We start from the raw sequence: 17,406 nt of genomic DNA, 5'->3' as shown, positions 1-17,406 counted from the left end.
ATTTATTTGGAAGATACCTGTGATGGTTTGTTTAGATGTCTAGTGTTGTTTCATTGATATATGAAATGGAACTTTATTGGTATAGCATTAAAATATATTTTTGTATGGCCGAGACGTTATTCTACTTAATAATTGGGATTTTAGCGCCCTTTGATTCCCTCAGTAGATTAAATATTTTTATCTCACTTATAGACGGACAAAAACTTATTTATCTTTAAAAAAAACTTAGCTAATTCATTTATTTTAAATGTTTGCATTATTATTTGTGATCTAAAAAAAATTACGTAACTCACTCAACTATGTCATAGACAAATGTTTAAATGAAATAAATTTATAATAAAATTTGTGTGAGTTTCAAAATTCAATGATATTATTTATGTTTTTATCAATTAATTTCTTTTTTCCATATAAATATTAAAAATAATAATAATAATAATGACATGCTGTGGATTTTTTTTGTCAAACATGTTCCGTTTTTTGGCATTCAAAGATCTTCTATATATTAGTTTATAACGTGTAACATAGTAGTTTTATATTAAAATAAAAAAAAAATTAAGAGAATTTTGACGCCAAAGAAGTTCCATTTCTATGGCCTATATATTTTTGTTTATTCTAGCGTCGTGTATTGTCTATGAGTTCTGTTTATGCTCTAGATTATTGATTTTTAATAGTCCGTGTATTATGTTGCTATAGCACACCATTTGAACCCATAGTTTTGTTAAATTTACGTTTATAACACAACCATGAGACACCTCCCAGGAACACATTGGCTTATGTTAAAGACGATTCATTTTTTGTTTTGTATTTATTTTCATGATGTACGTGAAATGATGGAAAACTAACTAGCACATGACATTACAAAGAAATATGTTATAGATCGCGATCCATAGATCCTTTTTGTGGATAACTATGGAAGGGTACAAAGTTACGTAAATTTTACAGCTCTGTACCAGACCACAAAGGCTTTCATGGACCAACAGTTGAACACGATAGTCCAGTGTTGTTCAGCACCTTGGCTCATCCAGATAATAAGGTATGGCATTCATCATCATGGATTGCTCTAAAGATTCGGTTCACCAGGGCCAAAAAGGTGTTAGGTGTTCCAGAATATGAGCTAAATAAATATTGTGTTAGTTGGTTTGATACTTGATATAGGGTTTGGTAATAAATTAAGAAATGTTGGCTTTATAGAGCAGGACCGTTACGGTTTGATTTTGTTCAATTAGCTGAGTTTTACACTGAACATGGTTTTAATAAATGACGGTCCCGAAACGTCACCGTTTGAATGTTCAGTTTCAGGTGTCATCCTCATGAGTTTATCAATCAGGTGTCCATTACCTCAGATGTCCAATACCTTATATGTCCTATGACTCATACCTTCTTCCAACACCTTATTCCTCCAATTACTTACGTCCACTGCTCCGTAATGATTTATTTACAATATTCTATTTGGCTACATTTGTCCATGTTGAGACGAGCAAAGACGCGTGCAACATATAGTTGTGTTAAAATATACGTTTATTTTTTGCTGCAGTTGCTGTCCTGCCCGCCAGCCATGCGTTTCATTCTGACATCAGTCGGTGGAAAACAGAGGAGATTACTTCTCAGAGGAGATTCGCATGGCGTCGTCTCTTTATGGAATGTAGATGATGCAGCCACGCCACAGATTAAAAACGTCTCTTGTAAGACAATATGCTCTCATATATTTCAGCATTCGTCTTTTATATACTACACAAAATTATATACGATGATAATTATAAATGTAGTTTCTGTTAATTTAATGTTAACTTAAAGAATCTTTTATAAATCAGATGTACATTTATTGTATATATTTCATTTAATTTATTATAAGTAAATAAAAGGTATACTAAACAGTCCTAATGACAGGGTGACGAGAATTTTGTATATTATCATTATAGACGGTACGTATAATTAATTTTATTTAACAGCTCATGCTCCCATCGTGATGACGAGCTTGGAAATGGCCTGGGCGGAAATGAACCCCAGTCCGGTTGGTATACTGGATCAGTTCGGACATCCAGATGAACCTGGTGTGTATATATATATTTTTGCATGTTCCTCCTTGACATCCCCGACTTCGTTGGCGTAATATATATTAAAAATTCCCTTGTTTACACTACAACACATTACCGATCACACAGTGCTTATAAAATTTCACTGCTTATTCTAACTTAACTAATTTTCAAATTTAATGAAAATTTCGGAGGGTTTTTCTTTTTTGGGCGAGGAATAAATGTAACAATAGTATTTTATTATTTATCGACATTTATTATTGTTTATGTGCAAATAATTTATCTATTCTTACGTCCATATGGGATATATAAGTATATACTTTGAATAGTTTTTTTTATGTTTTGTTTGAAATTATTTCAGACTTATCACTGAATTAGGAATTTAGTTTAATACCCACTTGCTTCTATAGAATTCCTAGTTTTTTTTTTATATATATAAATTATAAAGAAAGCAAAAGTTAAAAGTAACGGCTAGTAATAAACTATAAATATCCAAAAAAAAAAAATTTATATATATAGGTATAGAAATTGTGACTGCTTAGTTAAATTGGACTTTGTTTCTTGGCAGAAATAAAACTGACTTCCTCAATATACCTGCTGGCCGCTAACCGTTTGGTGGTAGGTCGCGAGGACGGGTCCATAGTGATAGTGAACGCAACCCATACAGTACAGCTGCAACTCCTGCACGGGAATCACCAGCAGTTGAACGGTAAGTAGGTGGTACCACCAGAAAAAGAAGTGACCAATCAGATATAATTTTCATATATTCCTGGCTTAAATGTATTGAGTTTTAAATATCCTTATAAAGAATTAAGAACTTATTATCGCAGTTTCCTTCATCACCAAAAACGTGCAAAAAAATATTATATATATATAAATCACTTTTACTCATAAACATTTAAATATAAAAAGTACGTTTAAAAGTTAGGTTGTAGTAGATTATTGCATATAGTAAATACATGTACCAGTTTCTTGCAACTCTGTGCATTTGGGTTGAGTATTTTTTGATTACAAAAACAAACTATGTAGTCCCGTAATGAACTAGATGTCTCCTGTGGTTTTGCTTCCAATTCTAAGGACTTTTAAGGGCAAAAAAATTCCTACATACATACTTAATGTAGACAGACATATATATTTTTTTTATTACATATAAATATCTTTAGAAGTTAGTCTAAATAAGCAATAAATAATAATATTAAGATTAGTTTACACTTTTTGTGCTGCTTTACATCTAAATAACTAATAGTGGGCTATGTTTAAGGTTAATATATTTCGTTCTCAGACTGGCCCCCCCACCAACTGCTTTTGGGCCACAACGGTAGAGTGAACTGTTTGCTTTATCCACATTATGTTAATTACAGGTAAGTTATAGTAAAAAACTACATACTCCCGACGTTTCGGTTACTTTTCAGCATCCCTGATCACGGGCAAACGAAATGTCTGCCCGGTAGTATGTAGTTTTTTACAAAAATAAAGCACGCGTAGGTTATCCGAAAAAAATTAGTTTCATTTAAATGAATAAAACTCGCGAAAATCTTAGATGTCATCAAGTTATAGTAATTTAAAGGTATTATATATATTTAAGGCCAATGGTTAAGTTAAATAAGACGAGTAAATATTTTTTTTCAATGCAGGTAAGTACGTTTAATATTTAATACATATAACAAAGATTTTTTGAGTTATATAAAATATGTATTGATATTTATAATTAATCCGGAATACGAGATTTCAGTAAAATTTTTGGCCTTTGTTCCTTAACGTTTTAATATACCATAAATGACACGATAGCCGAATTCGTAAAGCAAATGGTCCTAACTCAACATTCTGCACGTTCTAGGTTCGAATCCTGCTCTTTCCAGATTTTTTTCTTATATTTTCTAAGTCCAATGTTAATGTTGGTAGCAATACTAATATATTTATTGCAGGTACGACAAGGCCCACCTAGTATCTGGGGGTATAGATTTCGCTGTGTGTCTGTGGGATCTGTTCAGTGGGGCTCTTCTTCATCGCTTCTGTGTACACGCTGGGGAGATCACACAGTTGATAGTACCACCACAGAATTGTACCGTGAGTTATATGTTATGTGGTTTCATAAAAGAAAGTTCTAGATTGACTTAAAATAAAATTATATTTTTTGTACGACTCGTGATGTTTTAAACCTAGGCTTACGTTTGCTGTTAAAAAATAAGATCTCCATTAACTAAGGTTTTTAAGGCTTTATCAATTTTTTAACTCATTGACTATAACTGCGCCAAATGCTGTGTATTTTGGATACATTTGGTCCCTTCTTAAAAAAAATGTAGTGTGAGTTCTCTGTAGGAATATGCGGGATCAGGAATCGATTCACTGTCATTAGGATATTCAACAACCAGGTTTTCGACGGAAGTTAAGTCTTATTGGACATAAAACTTCAATGAACTTTGTACATGTCAGAATATAACGCCATGCAGATCAGGAGCTTATGTTTTTAGTTATATATATATATATATATATATATATATATATATATATATATATATATATATATATATATTGTGTATATCTTTTCAGCCACGAATTCAGAAGTGTATATGTTCTGTGGCATCTGACCACAGCGTGACCTTACTGAGTGAGTATGTCTATCTTTGTCTAGATTTCCATAACTCGTATTGTTTTGTTGTTTAAATATATTTCATGGTCTCCGATTCTATCCCTGATATAAATTACTTGATACATTTGCTTTGTGTGAAATCGAGGGATATTACTTCAGCATGATGCTTTAAGCTGCAAATTTTATAGCTCATTTTGCTCAGTAAAAAATAAATTGCAAAACTATTTTATTACTGAGCATATTTGTGTATTTACTTTTGTATAAGGAAAATATTTTGAAATTATATCCAAAGGTCTGTCTGAACGTAAGTGCGTGACGCTGGCCTCCCGTCACCTATTTCCGGTGGTGACCATCAAGTGGCGGCCGGCTGATGACTTTATGGTGGTAGGCTGTAGTGATGGTACTGTCTACGTCTGGCAAATGGAGACTGGACATCTTGATAGAGTACTGCATGGTGAGATTCCTTTTAGGGTCGGTCATAGAGAATTAGACCATAGACAATCTTAACTGTTCGTAATTAAAACAAGACATTGCAAATTGATTTACTCTTCATGAATCGATTGAGATCCAGTCGAGCAGAAACTATTTTATTTGTGACTTTGAAAAGGTTTGGTGTGCAAAAAAAACCTTTCAACTAAATACTGGCGAAGATTTTCTGTTATATTAACAGCAATCAAGCCCTTATTGCCAAATAAAGGAAACGTCAATGTCAGTATTCCTATGTAACAGATAGATGAGTCATTCAGTCAGCTGTAACATATATTAGGTATAAATTTAATGTGCTGCTCATTTGTTTTTTGTGTACAGGTATGATAGCTGAGGAGGTCCTTGGTGCGTGTGACGAAGCTGTCGCTGATGAATTAGGTGGAGCGGTCGGTGGTGGGGACCTGCAAGGCCTGGCAAATCCCGCGGTCCACTTCTTCAGGTGAGCTCCAATAGAATATCCATAGACACCTGCAACTTCTGGAACATAGCGCTCCAGGTGTTTTAGACACATTACGAGATGTTTTAGAGAGATTACCTGTTCTATTCCACGTCGTTTCTGTTAATTTTTGCTTTCTACATTTTCTATTTCAATTGCAATGACATCTTAGACTTTCGCGAGTATTCATTACAATAAAACTAATAATTCCGTATTACTACGCGTTAATAAACAAAATTTCATCCCGTCCGCCCGTGATCACGGTTGCTGCAAAGTAACCGAAACGTCGGGAGTATGTAGTTAAACAAAAAAAAATAACCCGTAGTAAATCCGAACAATATTTGTTTTATTATATTTCAGTTATAAATTATCAGCTCAAAATTTCATCAATAACTTTCAGTAGCTTCAATGTTTTTAATAATACTCAGTTCCAGAGTTAACATGAAAAATTTTGCTCAGTATTTTTTATTTTTTGCTATTGATTCGCTTTTGTATAATCGTAGTGTTCAATGAAGTTTCAATACTTCAGTGAAGCTGAAACTTGAAGTACAGTTGAGTTGGCTTTCAGTCAACTTCAAAAGATGATGTTAGTCCTTGACTAATACAAGTTTAAAGATTTCCTGACTAAGGTGTACAGCTTTACTGTACTATTGTTGTGTAATTTACTGGCCTGTCTTTCTTTATTATATCTTACAGAAGATTGCCAAAACGATTCCTCACACAACTTCCACTCTTCACAGATATCTTAATCTTAAAGCTCTAACTCATTTGTTACCTAACCTTAGTATGGTCTTAAACATTTATATCAAGTGGACACCATACTGTAATGTAGGTTTATAATGTTATTAGCACAATATCGTTTTTGGTTTTAAATAAAACTATCACGCAAGAAACTAATAATGACATAACTTCCATCTATCCAGGGGTCTTCGTCATCGCAACCTGACAGCAATGAGAGCGGCCACCCAACGAGGTCTGGCGGCGCTGCAGGTGGCTGATCGTTCCGGAAACGCCGGTCCACTGGCGGAGCCCGCGCGGGCGAGACGAGCACCCCTCACAGTTCAGGGCTTCAGGTCTAATCCCGCCGGTGAGTGACAACCCTGCAAGAGCTAACACAAACACAGATTTTGCTCGCTCTTAGGGCCATAGCACACGGCGTATTTTATACGTGCAGGCGACGCGCATATGACGCGCGTATACGCGCTTCGTACGAGATTAGAACGCAACCTTGTAACTTAAGCACACAGTGTGGTCGTGAACCTCGCTTATACTGCGTGTGCTTGTGTCATCAATGCAAACGCAACAATCAGCGTCTACGGCGCCGATAATGCGCGTTCCTAATGCGCGTATAAAATGCCCCGTGTGCTATGGGCCTTATATGTCGCATAAATAAATAGAGTTGAGTTGAATTAAATGTTCTCAGAATATAATATAACTGAATATTGGCTATACCATAATATTTATTCAGATCCTGAAAGTCATATCCTGTTCTTCGACATCGAGGGTCTGATCGTGGAGCTACTGAGCGAGGAGTACTCCGCCATGAGCCCAGCGAGTTTGGAAGTAAGTTGGCAACAGCATCCAATGACGAAGCTACGATATCAGACTAATATTGAATAGTCAAGTTACTTTTAATGTTATGTGTAATTATGATATATTTTAGGAAAATATTTTTTTTTTTTTGGTTTTTTAAGTAAATTCTGTATTTATAAGTTAATGAACCTTCATCAGCCCGATATAATTAATTTATCAAATTTGTATACACAATACATATAAAATTATAAGCTAACGAATAAAAGGAGAAAAATATCTATTATATAAGCTTTAAATTTAATTAAAAGTAACTCATATACAAGATAAATAACTTTGGTTATATGAAAATTATCACATATTAATATATTTAAAAATATATACCTTAATTATTCCTATGTTAAAGTTCCTAAAATAATGTAACTGAGGATGTTAATTGTGTTTTGCAATATGTATAAAACTTTTTTTTTTTTAATTTCATTATAACTTTTGTATTTTAATGTATATAGTATGGTAGAATAATTAAAAGGTATACATTATATTAATATTTTACAACGAGAACGAACAAATTAAATCTATGTTTTTCCAGGCTGCCGGTCTCATAACCAGTGAATACATGAAGGTGGCAGCCCTGACGCAGAGTGCCAGCCCTGACGCAGCCAAGCGGATATCCGGTATATATGAATTATTATTTGAGGATATGTTCCGGCTTTGATGGCAATAGGTTATTATAGATATTTATTAAATAAATATGTTATTGTCTGTGTGCTGCATTCGGATAGACTTCTTTGGGAGAGTGAAAGACAAGGCCGGAGATATGGAAAGACTGTTGAAGGAAAAGGACAAACATGGTTTGGATTACTATTAAACATAATGTTTACTAGAATATTTGTTTTTATTACTGAAATGGGTATTTTTTAAAAAGAGGACTATATAAAGAGGTTTTAATGTCTGTTGGGAATTTATATAATTATCTGCCAAGATTGATAAATAATAATAATCTATTTAGGCTTTAAGTAGTGTATGTTTGTATGCTAACTCATTCGTATAGTGATTTTATGTTCAAAAAAGTATTTTCATCATATTAGGATTTTTTCTTAATTTTGAAGTCAGTCATGTTTCCTAGTACATATATAAACTTAAACCATGTTTTGAGCTATTTTTTCTTTTTAAATTACACGTAATGTATATATATATATATTAAAATGCATGTCTTTTTTAAGGTATTCTCGCAAAAATGAAGGAAGGGGCGGAAACTATGCAGACTAAGTTACAAGCGAAAGCGGAGCAGTTGAAGGGACAGATGGAGCATAAAGGTAAGTGTATGTTAGAGAGAGAAAGCAAATAATCCGAAAGAGAAAACAGATCCGTTCGAAAAAACGCGTGTGAAAGAGATAGCACTATAATAAGTCAATTAGAAAATGTTGGAGTTAAAGTTCTCATTGAAAAGAGTTTTGGTTCAATGAGTGAATGATATAGCTATATGGGGAAGGAAAGGGATGGATATAAAATTATAGTAATCATGAAATATAAGTTTCGAAATAGATTTAAGTTGCTCTTACGTGATATATTACTGCGTTTGACAGTTTGAACTTTTTTATTATGCAACAGCAAGTATTTTTTATAAGGTAAGTCATATTTTTTATAATAATACTCAACATAAATCACTTTTTACTTTACGTAGTAAAACTCTGTCAATGAGTGGCGCCATCTATATTCGTGATAAATGATGAAAATGCAAGTTCTGCCAACAGATGGCATTACTTACACTTTAATTTTAATTCAGGTGTTATAATATCGTGTTACTTTTTCAAAATATATTAAATAAATATTACTAGATTTGTTTGAGTCTTATAAAAAAAATAATTTGAGGAACTTCTTTAGGTATCGTAATCTCGTAGTGGACTGTACGTTGGTTCGATTCTAATCAAAATTGGTGTAGTCATATCGAAGGTTAGACGATATACAGAAAGGGACAATTTTAAAAGCTCCTTTTTATTACCAGTAAAATCAGTAGAAAGACTGAACAAACAGACACTAAAACTTTATTTATATGTTGGTGTTAATTTAAAATATCAAATGTCAAATATTGTAATGGATTATCTGAAATACTTATATATATATATATACATAAGTAATTACAAGTATATATTGTTAAAGACATTAATAAATATAAGAAGTGACCAAGGTGATCTACATTCATAAATAATGTGGTCAAATTATAATCGTAAACACACGGGATTGTGTTGCGCCGAGCCTTTTGTGATTGATACAATATGATTGACCTTAATATACCTCTTAAATTATTAGACATATTCACACTATTTATAACAGAGGGTAGTTTTTAATTGATTGATTTTTTATACTGAGTTATACAGTGATTATAATATTATATCAAATTATAGCCTAACTGCAAGTGGCTCTCTTGAAACTAACTAACACCTGTATCTTATATAGATACAGTAATATTAAAATAATATATTTTTAACTAAATGAGAAGCAGAAGAAGAATGAGAATTTGTTGAAAAACAAGATTCAGAGTTTTAGTTTTGTAGTAATGTTAATCATCCTATATTCTGAATTGAGTTTTAAATATAAAAATTAATATATAAAACCTTATCCTTTATGTTATGAAAGTATTTTTATGGTGAATTGATGGAAATTATAATTCCCTGTACTGTCAATGTAAACGGCCGGTTCTGTGTCGTTAAGAAAATACATATACATTTTTTAATCTGTATTTAAAAAGTAATTGTTACTTCCTTATTAATTACTTTTCGAGAAAATATTGTCGCATATAAATGTAAGTATGGTGAAATATTGAACCGTATATTTCGAGAGTATGCCTACGCCCTAGCCAAGGCAGTCGAGATTCAAGTAAACAAGCCCCTCTTGAACACGAATGAAGTAGACTTTAAGTATCAGATAATAAAGATCATATTCGAGTGATTATTAAAGTGTTAACATGCAACTTTCGAAATTTCTAGATATTGCTCTTTGTTTGATTATATCTAGTTATATATGTATAGGAATTTTATCCGCACTTTATTGTGGGACGGGAAGCGAATGATGTTGGGGTTATGTATTTTAGTTGTATGTGTGTATGTGCTGCGATATTTTCGCTCGTATCTAGAGAACCGGCTATTGGATTCTGATAGTAGATTATCGAATTATTTTTGGAACTGATTGGTTTGAAATTTAAAATGATTGGCCTTAAGTGCCAATATATATGGTGATCTTTTACTGATGTCGTACACGGAAATAAACAGTATCCCCAACAAGTAAAACCTTTTAAATAAAAAAAGCATTATGCAATATAACAATAATTTTGTATATGCTGTACATTATGGTAAATATATTAATCCACACTATGTAATGCTTTCTTTCATGTGAATGATTAATTATTGCCCGCGACTTTGTCCGTCCAGCGATCATGTGACCGCGTTATATTCTGAACCGCCAAGAAATCAACTTTTATTTGACAAACGGTATGTTTGGTTGTAATGTAATATATATATATATATGTTATATACTACATCTAGAACTAGACAGGACCAATTATTTTGCTCCTCAAAGAAAGCTGAACATTATAAAAATTAGTGTACTAGGGGAGGTTTTATTTAGTCTGTGAGTCCCAAATGCATTTTTTGTGCAAGTATTTATTTTTAAAATTTTTGGAGGTATATCTATTTACATCAAGGTCTCAACTTTGGTGCAAAGTTCACGACATATGATACAGTACCATTCTCAACAGTTCGTCTGTAGTAGCCCTTCAGTTCTAATCTTTTTTCTGATTTCGTAGTCGTCTTTCGTATATTTTTCCACTTGACCGCTCAGTTTCGTAATTTTTCCTTCTTTCGTTCTGTGTCTCTTCCCACTCGTGGCTCCTATATCGTCTAACAAACATCTTTCTGCGTTTTTAGTAGTTGGATCTTGATCGCTTTGCAGACTTAACATCGCAGTAATCAAAAAATACTGTAACGGTCAAATGACTTTAAATTTAACATAATCTTTTCCGTATATGTATATATTATGCTATTTTTAATACACTATTACTATTTTGTTGAAAAAGATTGTGAAAACTCAAGAAATACATTTCATATAAGATTTTTTACCGTCATGCAGCACTAAAATCTGCAATATGCTGTGTTTATTGATGCCCAACATGCTATTTACACTAGCCTGGTTTAAGGTCCACTAGTCAACATGGCACTCAAAAAAACTTTGGCATTAAGACTGGTCGTGTCTTGCCTTGTACCAAAAATTTGTCCAATTCATGGGCCAAGACATGACAAGAAATTTGATATATGAAAAGTGACGAATGTTCGCATTCGTCACTTTTACTACAGCCGTTAGCCACACACCGCCATTTTGGATTTGACTTTATTTAATTACCCCTTTGGTGTTTTATCCGTATCGAAAACTGTATTTAACAAAATGCTGTTTGCTGTAATTCAATTAATCAAGCAAAAAATAATTAAGCCAATTTTTTAAACACGAATATTTTAATGATCTTAAATTTTCCAAATTTCTTTTTTCAACTTTAAACTTCTTAACGATGATTTTAATGAAAATGCTACTTGTCGGTACCATGTTTGATTGGAGCGAAAATAGCCACGACGGTTTTGTATTCTTTTAGAGTTTTCTATTCGATCCAAGCCTGATTTTCTCATTGTAAAAGTGAAAAAGTATCTTTGTCTCATACACTGGTTCTGTTATCCCAACTTAAGAGTGCTTCTATTTTTTCCTTGAGATTATTAACAATTTAAAATATTTAATACATTATAAGCGGTAAATTTGTAATGGAAACGACCTACTTAATATTACTTAGAATTATGAAATGTGCATTTAGCTCTCGTAATAAATAACCACGACTTTAAAATATTTTTTTTTTACTTTTTTAGATGCCTTAGAAAGTTAACCCAATATGTACTAAACAAAATATTACACATGAACTTTAGTTCACTCAGTCCCTCGTTTCCAATTTTTGTTGGTATATTTGTTTGCGGGTAGTATAACAAATTTATGAATTTTTGGGAATTTTAGTACATAAAAATTATTTTATTAATTATTGAATGGTAATATTTTTGAATTTGAATAAAAAAAAATCAAAATGGTCATTAGAATATATTTTATTGCCTGCAAAATTAATCGATTCAAAAATTTTTTTTTAAGTTTGTGTGTGCCCGTCCGCCCGTGATCACGGTTGCTGCAAAGTAACCGAAACGTCGGGAGTATGTAGTTTTTAAAATGTAATAAAATACGCATAGTAATCCGAAAAATATTAGTTTCGTTTAGGTGTGGATTATTTGTAGCAAGTACAATTCTAAACCCTTGACATACATGTTGTAGATTTGCGTTATTTGATAAGCATCATTATTTTTAATTTAATAATTTTCTTATATATGTGTGTGTGCATAATCATTTCCTGTTTTTAATATGTGTGTGTGTGTTCTGTCGAGGTGTTTTTTCAGCTGTAGCTATAAGCCAATATCCTAGCATGTTGTTTCTAATTAACTTTAGACGGAAAATCTTACATTGGCATTTTAATTTGAAATTTTTATTTTTCATTTATTTGTGTTCTTGATTATTGAATGTCGTAATAGTTGTAGAGATGAAATAATAAAAAAATTGTTAGTAAGTGACCTCCGAATAGATAATCTTGTTTAATTATATTAAATTAATAATATCTGACATATAAATATCTGGTAGAGAATATATATATATATATATATATATCACCTCCACCGTCCAAGCTCCTCGCTCTACCTAAGTTTGTTTTGTTTCAGGAAGCATTATTTGCGTAAAAAAAAAATTTGTAAATTTCAATGATTACTTTCTTATATGCATTATTCTCAGCTTCGTGAAGGGGCTAAGGGTACGACGAAATAATCAAAAAGGGATGTATATTTTACGCATTCGTTAAGTAATAATGACAGAATCTCAACTTTATTATCTCATTAACTACTTAGGTCTTCAGACATCGGGTTATGTGTACGTTTGTTGAATATTGAAATGGTTATCACAATATCAAATGTGTTTTGTATATATACACACACACACACAGACTCGCATATATATATATATGCGTGTGTGTGTATATATATATATTTATTAACTAACTTTGTAATAGAAATAAAGGCTAGGTTTGTTATTTGTACAGATGATTTTATAAAATCAATGTTCTTGAAAATCCATTCATTACACTCTGACTTTTGACTGTTGGACTCCCTCAAGACAACGATCTCTTCATTAAAAAATAATTTAAAAAATTCCTTCCTTTGAAGTCGGTTAAAAAGAAATCCTCTTTTCTTCTAATGACATTATCTACTGGTCAGTACAAGATCCATCAAAACGGGTCTAGAAGTTATAGAGATTGGTTTTTTTATGTGAGTACTGTGTATAGTTTCATACACATTAATATAAAAATTATTAATTTGAAATACCAACAGAAACATCAATTTTAAATTAAATACCTATAGATGTATGTCACAAGCTTTTTGTGATCAGTGCTATAAATGTTCACACCATGAATTTTATCAGAGAATTTTTTTTATTGCACGTGAAACGTCTGTCTGTCACACAAGTTAAGATAAGTGCATCATACCTGTGACTTTATTCATTTTAAATCTTAATGCATGAAGTTTAAACGGATACCTATAGTATAATAACCAGTCCCATTACAAAAAAAAAATGTAATGTTACTAACGTTTCTGTCGAAGCGTTAAAAGTACCGACAAACTAATTGAGGCTAAACTATTATTTCAAATAATGTTTGTAGATCTTCCTTATTTTAATATAAATAGATTTGATAAAAAAAAAAACAAGACTGATCTTCTTATAATGAACACGTCTATTGAAACTCCTTAATCAATGACAATGAAGAAACTAAAACACCTACTACCAAGTGTTTTATGATGTATAAATACTTCGTTATAAAGTTAAACGAATCTATGAATAAATATTTTATTCACGGACACTCAAAAACTGACGAAAAATATTTATGCTGTACTAAAAGACAAAAACACTGTCATAGAACGTAAATAAAGCAAAATCGGTGAAGTGAGATATTTTAAGATTGCATAGGTCCGATATGGTCGTCTGCCTTTAGGGCTCACGCGTCCGCGCGTTCCCTGTCGCCCGCGCCTCGCTCACCGTGTGCCTGCCGCGCTGGTCGCGATTCGGGATCGGGATGGAAAAGAAAACGTAACAGACACAGAGTTACTTAATTAAAATATTAGTAGGAATTAGTAGGGACGTAAACAGTTTTGTTAGTTAGTTTTTACGGAGAATGAGCTCACATACACTTTGTCGTTGGGCTCAGAAAAAAGTATAGCGTTTCAAAACAATAGACATGGCATACACAAAGGCAGCGACTTCTGTCGTCTCCATGCTGAAAGTTCATATACAATAATTTTTTTCTGCCTTGAATTCTTCAGTAAGTAAATGGAATGGAATGGAATGTTAAAGCCATTTATTTAAAAGTTTAATTTAAATCCTCTGTTGATCAGTTTTTTAGTGAAAGGGCAACAAACTTCCCCATATCCCCCAACATTCGCATTAATCGTACGTAAATACGATTGTCATGTTAATAACGAGTGCTTCAGAATAACATAAAAATTACAAGTTTGTTGTAAGAATGATTTTGCTTTCATCATATTTGGAAGCTTGTATAAGAATATATATATATTTTATTTTGTCCTCATTACGTGGTCCTATCTATAATGAAAAAGGTTAAAAATCAGAAAAGAATATTTATTCAGTTAAAAGGAAGAAAATACGTTTTTTTTTTTTAATGAATTATTTTTTGAAATGATGTAATTTTCAAAAATATATTTTATATTCGTAATTTAATAAAATCTCAGTTGTCTATGTTAATAAGTTGAAGAATTCTCAAAGGATAGCAATGTGATCACTTTCATTTGATGATAGCTCCTGCAGCGGAGCATTTAAAAAAAGTTCAGGATTGCAGTGACAGTATTTCCCGCCTCCGTGAAAAGCTGTAAAAGGTTTCTTATAAAGAGTTTTTTCTTTCCTTGTGATAATTTTTTGTTTTCTTCCCGCTTCAAGCCGCCTATTGGATATATCATTATCATTGGGGCAATTCCTTTTTTATTAAAATAATCAGCGTTTTTCGTGTCGTCAACATCATTGTCATTGTTCTGTTTGCGTTTCATGCAATTCTTGTCATGACATTTTTTCCGTCCAGCCTGATGTGAAAGTTGTAACAAAAGTGCTACACAACCTGTGAATAAAAACTCGTTGGTCTACTAAGCTTTTGTTCTACTCATATTGAGAAAAAAAGTTTAGCAAAAGCGAAAATAAATATGAATATATTTTATGTACTAGGAATTCACGCTTCCGTTCCGTTACCAAATTAGATTTTTGTTTTCAATATTACTGTGTATAAATTAATGCTATTAGTAATCTAAACATGTGACATAAAAAAAATCATTTGAATAGATGACGAAAGTTCTTTTCGTATCTATAAAATAAATATATGAAAATAAAAATGTATTTCTTCTAAACTATTAAAAAAACAACATAGACATTCATTCCAAGCGAATATGCGGGCAAGGTGTTAAATTTGGTTAACACATAGATGGTATATATACTGCATGCATATGCACATATTAATACACCAAAGGACGATATTTGGGAGGCTTTTTTCGATAGGTTAAAGTTTAAGATGCGAAAAGAAGCCTACATTTCTTTTACCCCAAAATTTCATATATTCGGCACTTCACCACCAAAAGAAATCTGCTTGAAAAAAATCAAGTAAAGTGAGAAACGGCTCTACGTTTGTCTGGATACTCATATCAGTAGAGAAGTAGCATTATCTTCTTTAAAACAGTTAGTAATACTCACCAAGAATAATCAGTTTTGTGTTCATTATATTTCTTCCGATCGCACCATACCCGTGTTGAATGAAGCCCCCAAATAATTTAACATTTGTGAAAGATATAGTTGTTTATATATATGTGAAGTTAATTGGATAGACTGAAATCAGTTAGGCGACAAATCAATCAAATTCGACATGCATCAAACAGTACTGGGTCGATAATATTACGTTATGTACATACATGTAATGGAACTGTCTAGACTTTAGGCCATTAACACTTTGTCTGTTTTTTGAGAACTGGTATCCCTACTAATATTATAAATGAGAAAATAACTCTGTCTGTTTTGATGCATTTTGTAATAGATAGCTGGAACCATGGAATAGGAGAGAGGCTACCTTTTATCCCGATCTCGAATCCCGAGCCCGATCTTAAAACCTTCTTGGGTGGAACCATGAAGTGCAGTTTCGTATTGCCTTGCATGACAAATATTGAGGAGACAGGATAAAACAGCTGAAATATGAGTAAATTTAATTAGTGATTCCAGGTTAATTTGGAATATTTATTTATCAACCCTAATGCCTGAACAGACGTGATCTATTTTCTCGGCTAAACAATAAGGTTCAATGACAACAGGAGTTTCGCATGAAATATTGAAAGAATAAAACGCGTATTATGAAAACTGATTTACTTCATTTTTAAATAATCTTTTTCGTGAAATAAATGTTGCGAAGAATCGTGGAACAGCTATCATCAAACACGATGTATAGAAATTAAAAAAAAATATAAAGAGATAGAGTTGACCTTTCATACTATGATAGTGTGAGTTTGAATTATGGAGCGAGAACTAAGAGATAAGTGCGATTGTAAGCAGTTTAAAATTTATTTGCAGGATTAAAGTGTGGTTAAAGAAGCCCGAATTTATGTTGGTTCAATTCAGCGACAACAGATGCAATTCTTTATAATTTTTCAACTTTGTAAAATTGAAAAGAGCACGTGAAATCGTATACATGGTGTTTTTTGACCTAGAAAAAGCATATAAAGTGTCGCAATGCTATATCTTGTGGTGGGCCTGAAGAAGATATTATGCACCTGAGAAGTACTTATAGCACATTTTGCCTATCCTTCCGCAAATACTGTACCCAAGTCCGTAACTGCTACAACACCCAGTTTCGATATGACGGTTGGTTTGTACCAAGGGTCTACATTATGCCCTTCTCTTTTCTAGCTAATTATATTAGTCGAAACGACATATATTAAGACAAAGTAGAAATTGAAAAAATAATAGAAAGCTCCAGGAGCAAAAAGCGGCTATGGGTTGTATTACTGACTAGCAAATTCGTGCAATTTCGGAGAAATTAGCTTAAAATAAGCCACATTATATCCAAATACATGTGTTGTGATTAAGTGGTAGTATCCTCAGTCTCACGTCCATTACGAATGGGAGGTGATACTTCCAGTCTCTTTCCTCGGACCGCTTTTACGGAAGGT

At 32.3% G+C, this 17,406-nt stretch overlaps 1 protein-coding gene and 1 long non-coding RNA gene across 4 annotated transcripts in view; one reads left to right on the top strand and one right to left on the bottom strand.

Moving 5' to 3' along the window:
• LOC116776392 (WD repeat-containing protein 7) overlaps positions 1–17,406 on the top strand; it is a 112,602-nt gene that overhangs the window by 4,798 nt on the left and 90,398 nt on the right. For 2 of the 3 annotated variants that reach the window (XM_061525299.1, XM_061525298.1), the window contains 14 exons: positions 943–1,033; positions 1,535–1,682; positions 1,950–2,051; positions 2,602–2,742; positions 3,316–3,394; positions 3,959–4,100; positions 4,584–4,641; positions 4,916–5,077; positions 5,431–5,548; positions 6,469–6,632; positions 7,014–7,108; positions 7,665–7,749; positions 7,858–7,926; positions 8,299–8,391. In XM_061525299.1, the coding sequence (XP_061381283.1) occupies positions 943–1,033; positions 1,535–1,682; positions 1,950–2,051; positions 2,602–2,742; positions 3,316–3,394; positions 3,959–4,100; positions 4,584–4,641; positions 4,916–5,077; positions 5,431–5,548; positions 6,469–6,632; positions 7,014–7,108; positions 7,665–7,749; positions 7,858–7,926; positions 8,299–8,391 (1,547 nt within the window). The remainder of the gene's footprint in view (positions 1–942; positions 1,034–1,534; positions 1,683–1,949; positions 2,052–2,601; positions 2,743–3,315; positions 3,395–3,958; positions 4,101–4,583; positions 4,642–4,915; positions 5,078–5,430; positions 5,549–6,468; positions 6,633–7,013; positions 7,109–7,664; positions 7,750–7,857; positions 7,927–8,298; positions 8,392–17,406) is intronic. The other variant, XM_061525300.1, reaches the window with a different exon arrangement.
• Positions 14,817–16,032, bottom strand: LOC133319769 (uncharacterized). The gene is made up of 2 exons (XR_009753276.1): positions 15,944–16,032; positions 14,817–15,320 (listed from the first exon to the last, which is right to left on the bottom strand). It is a non-coding gene; the product is annotated as an uncharacterized LOC133319769 (long non-coding RNA).

The sequence above is a fragment of the Danaus plexippus genome, chromosome 28, assembly GCF_018135715.1.
Source record: "Danaus plexippus chromosome 28, MEX_DaPlex, whole genome shotgun sequence".
NCBI lineage: Eukaryota > Metazoa > Arthropoda > Insecta > Lepidoptera > Nymphalidae > Danaus > Danaus plexippus.
Note: the sequence above shows the minus strand (reverse complement) of the source record. Positions and strands in the feature narration are given on the sequence as shown.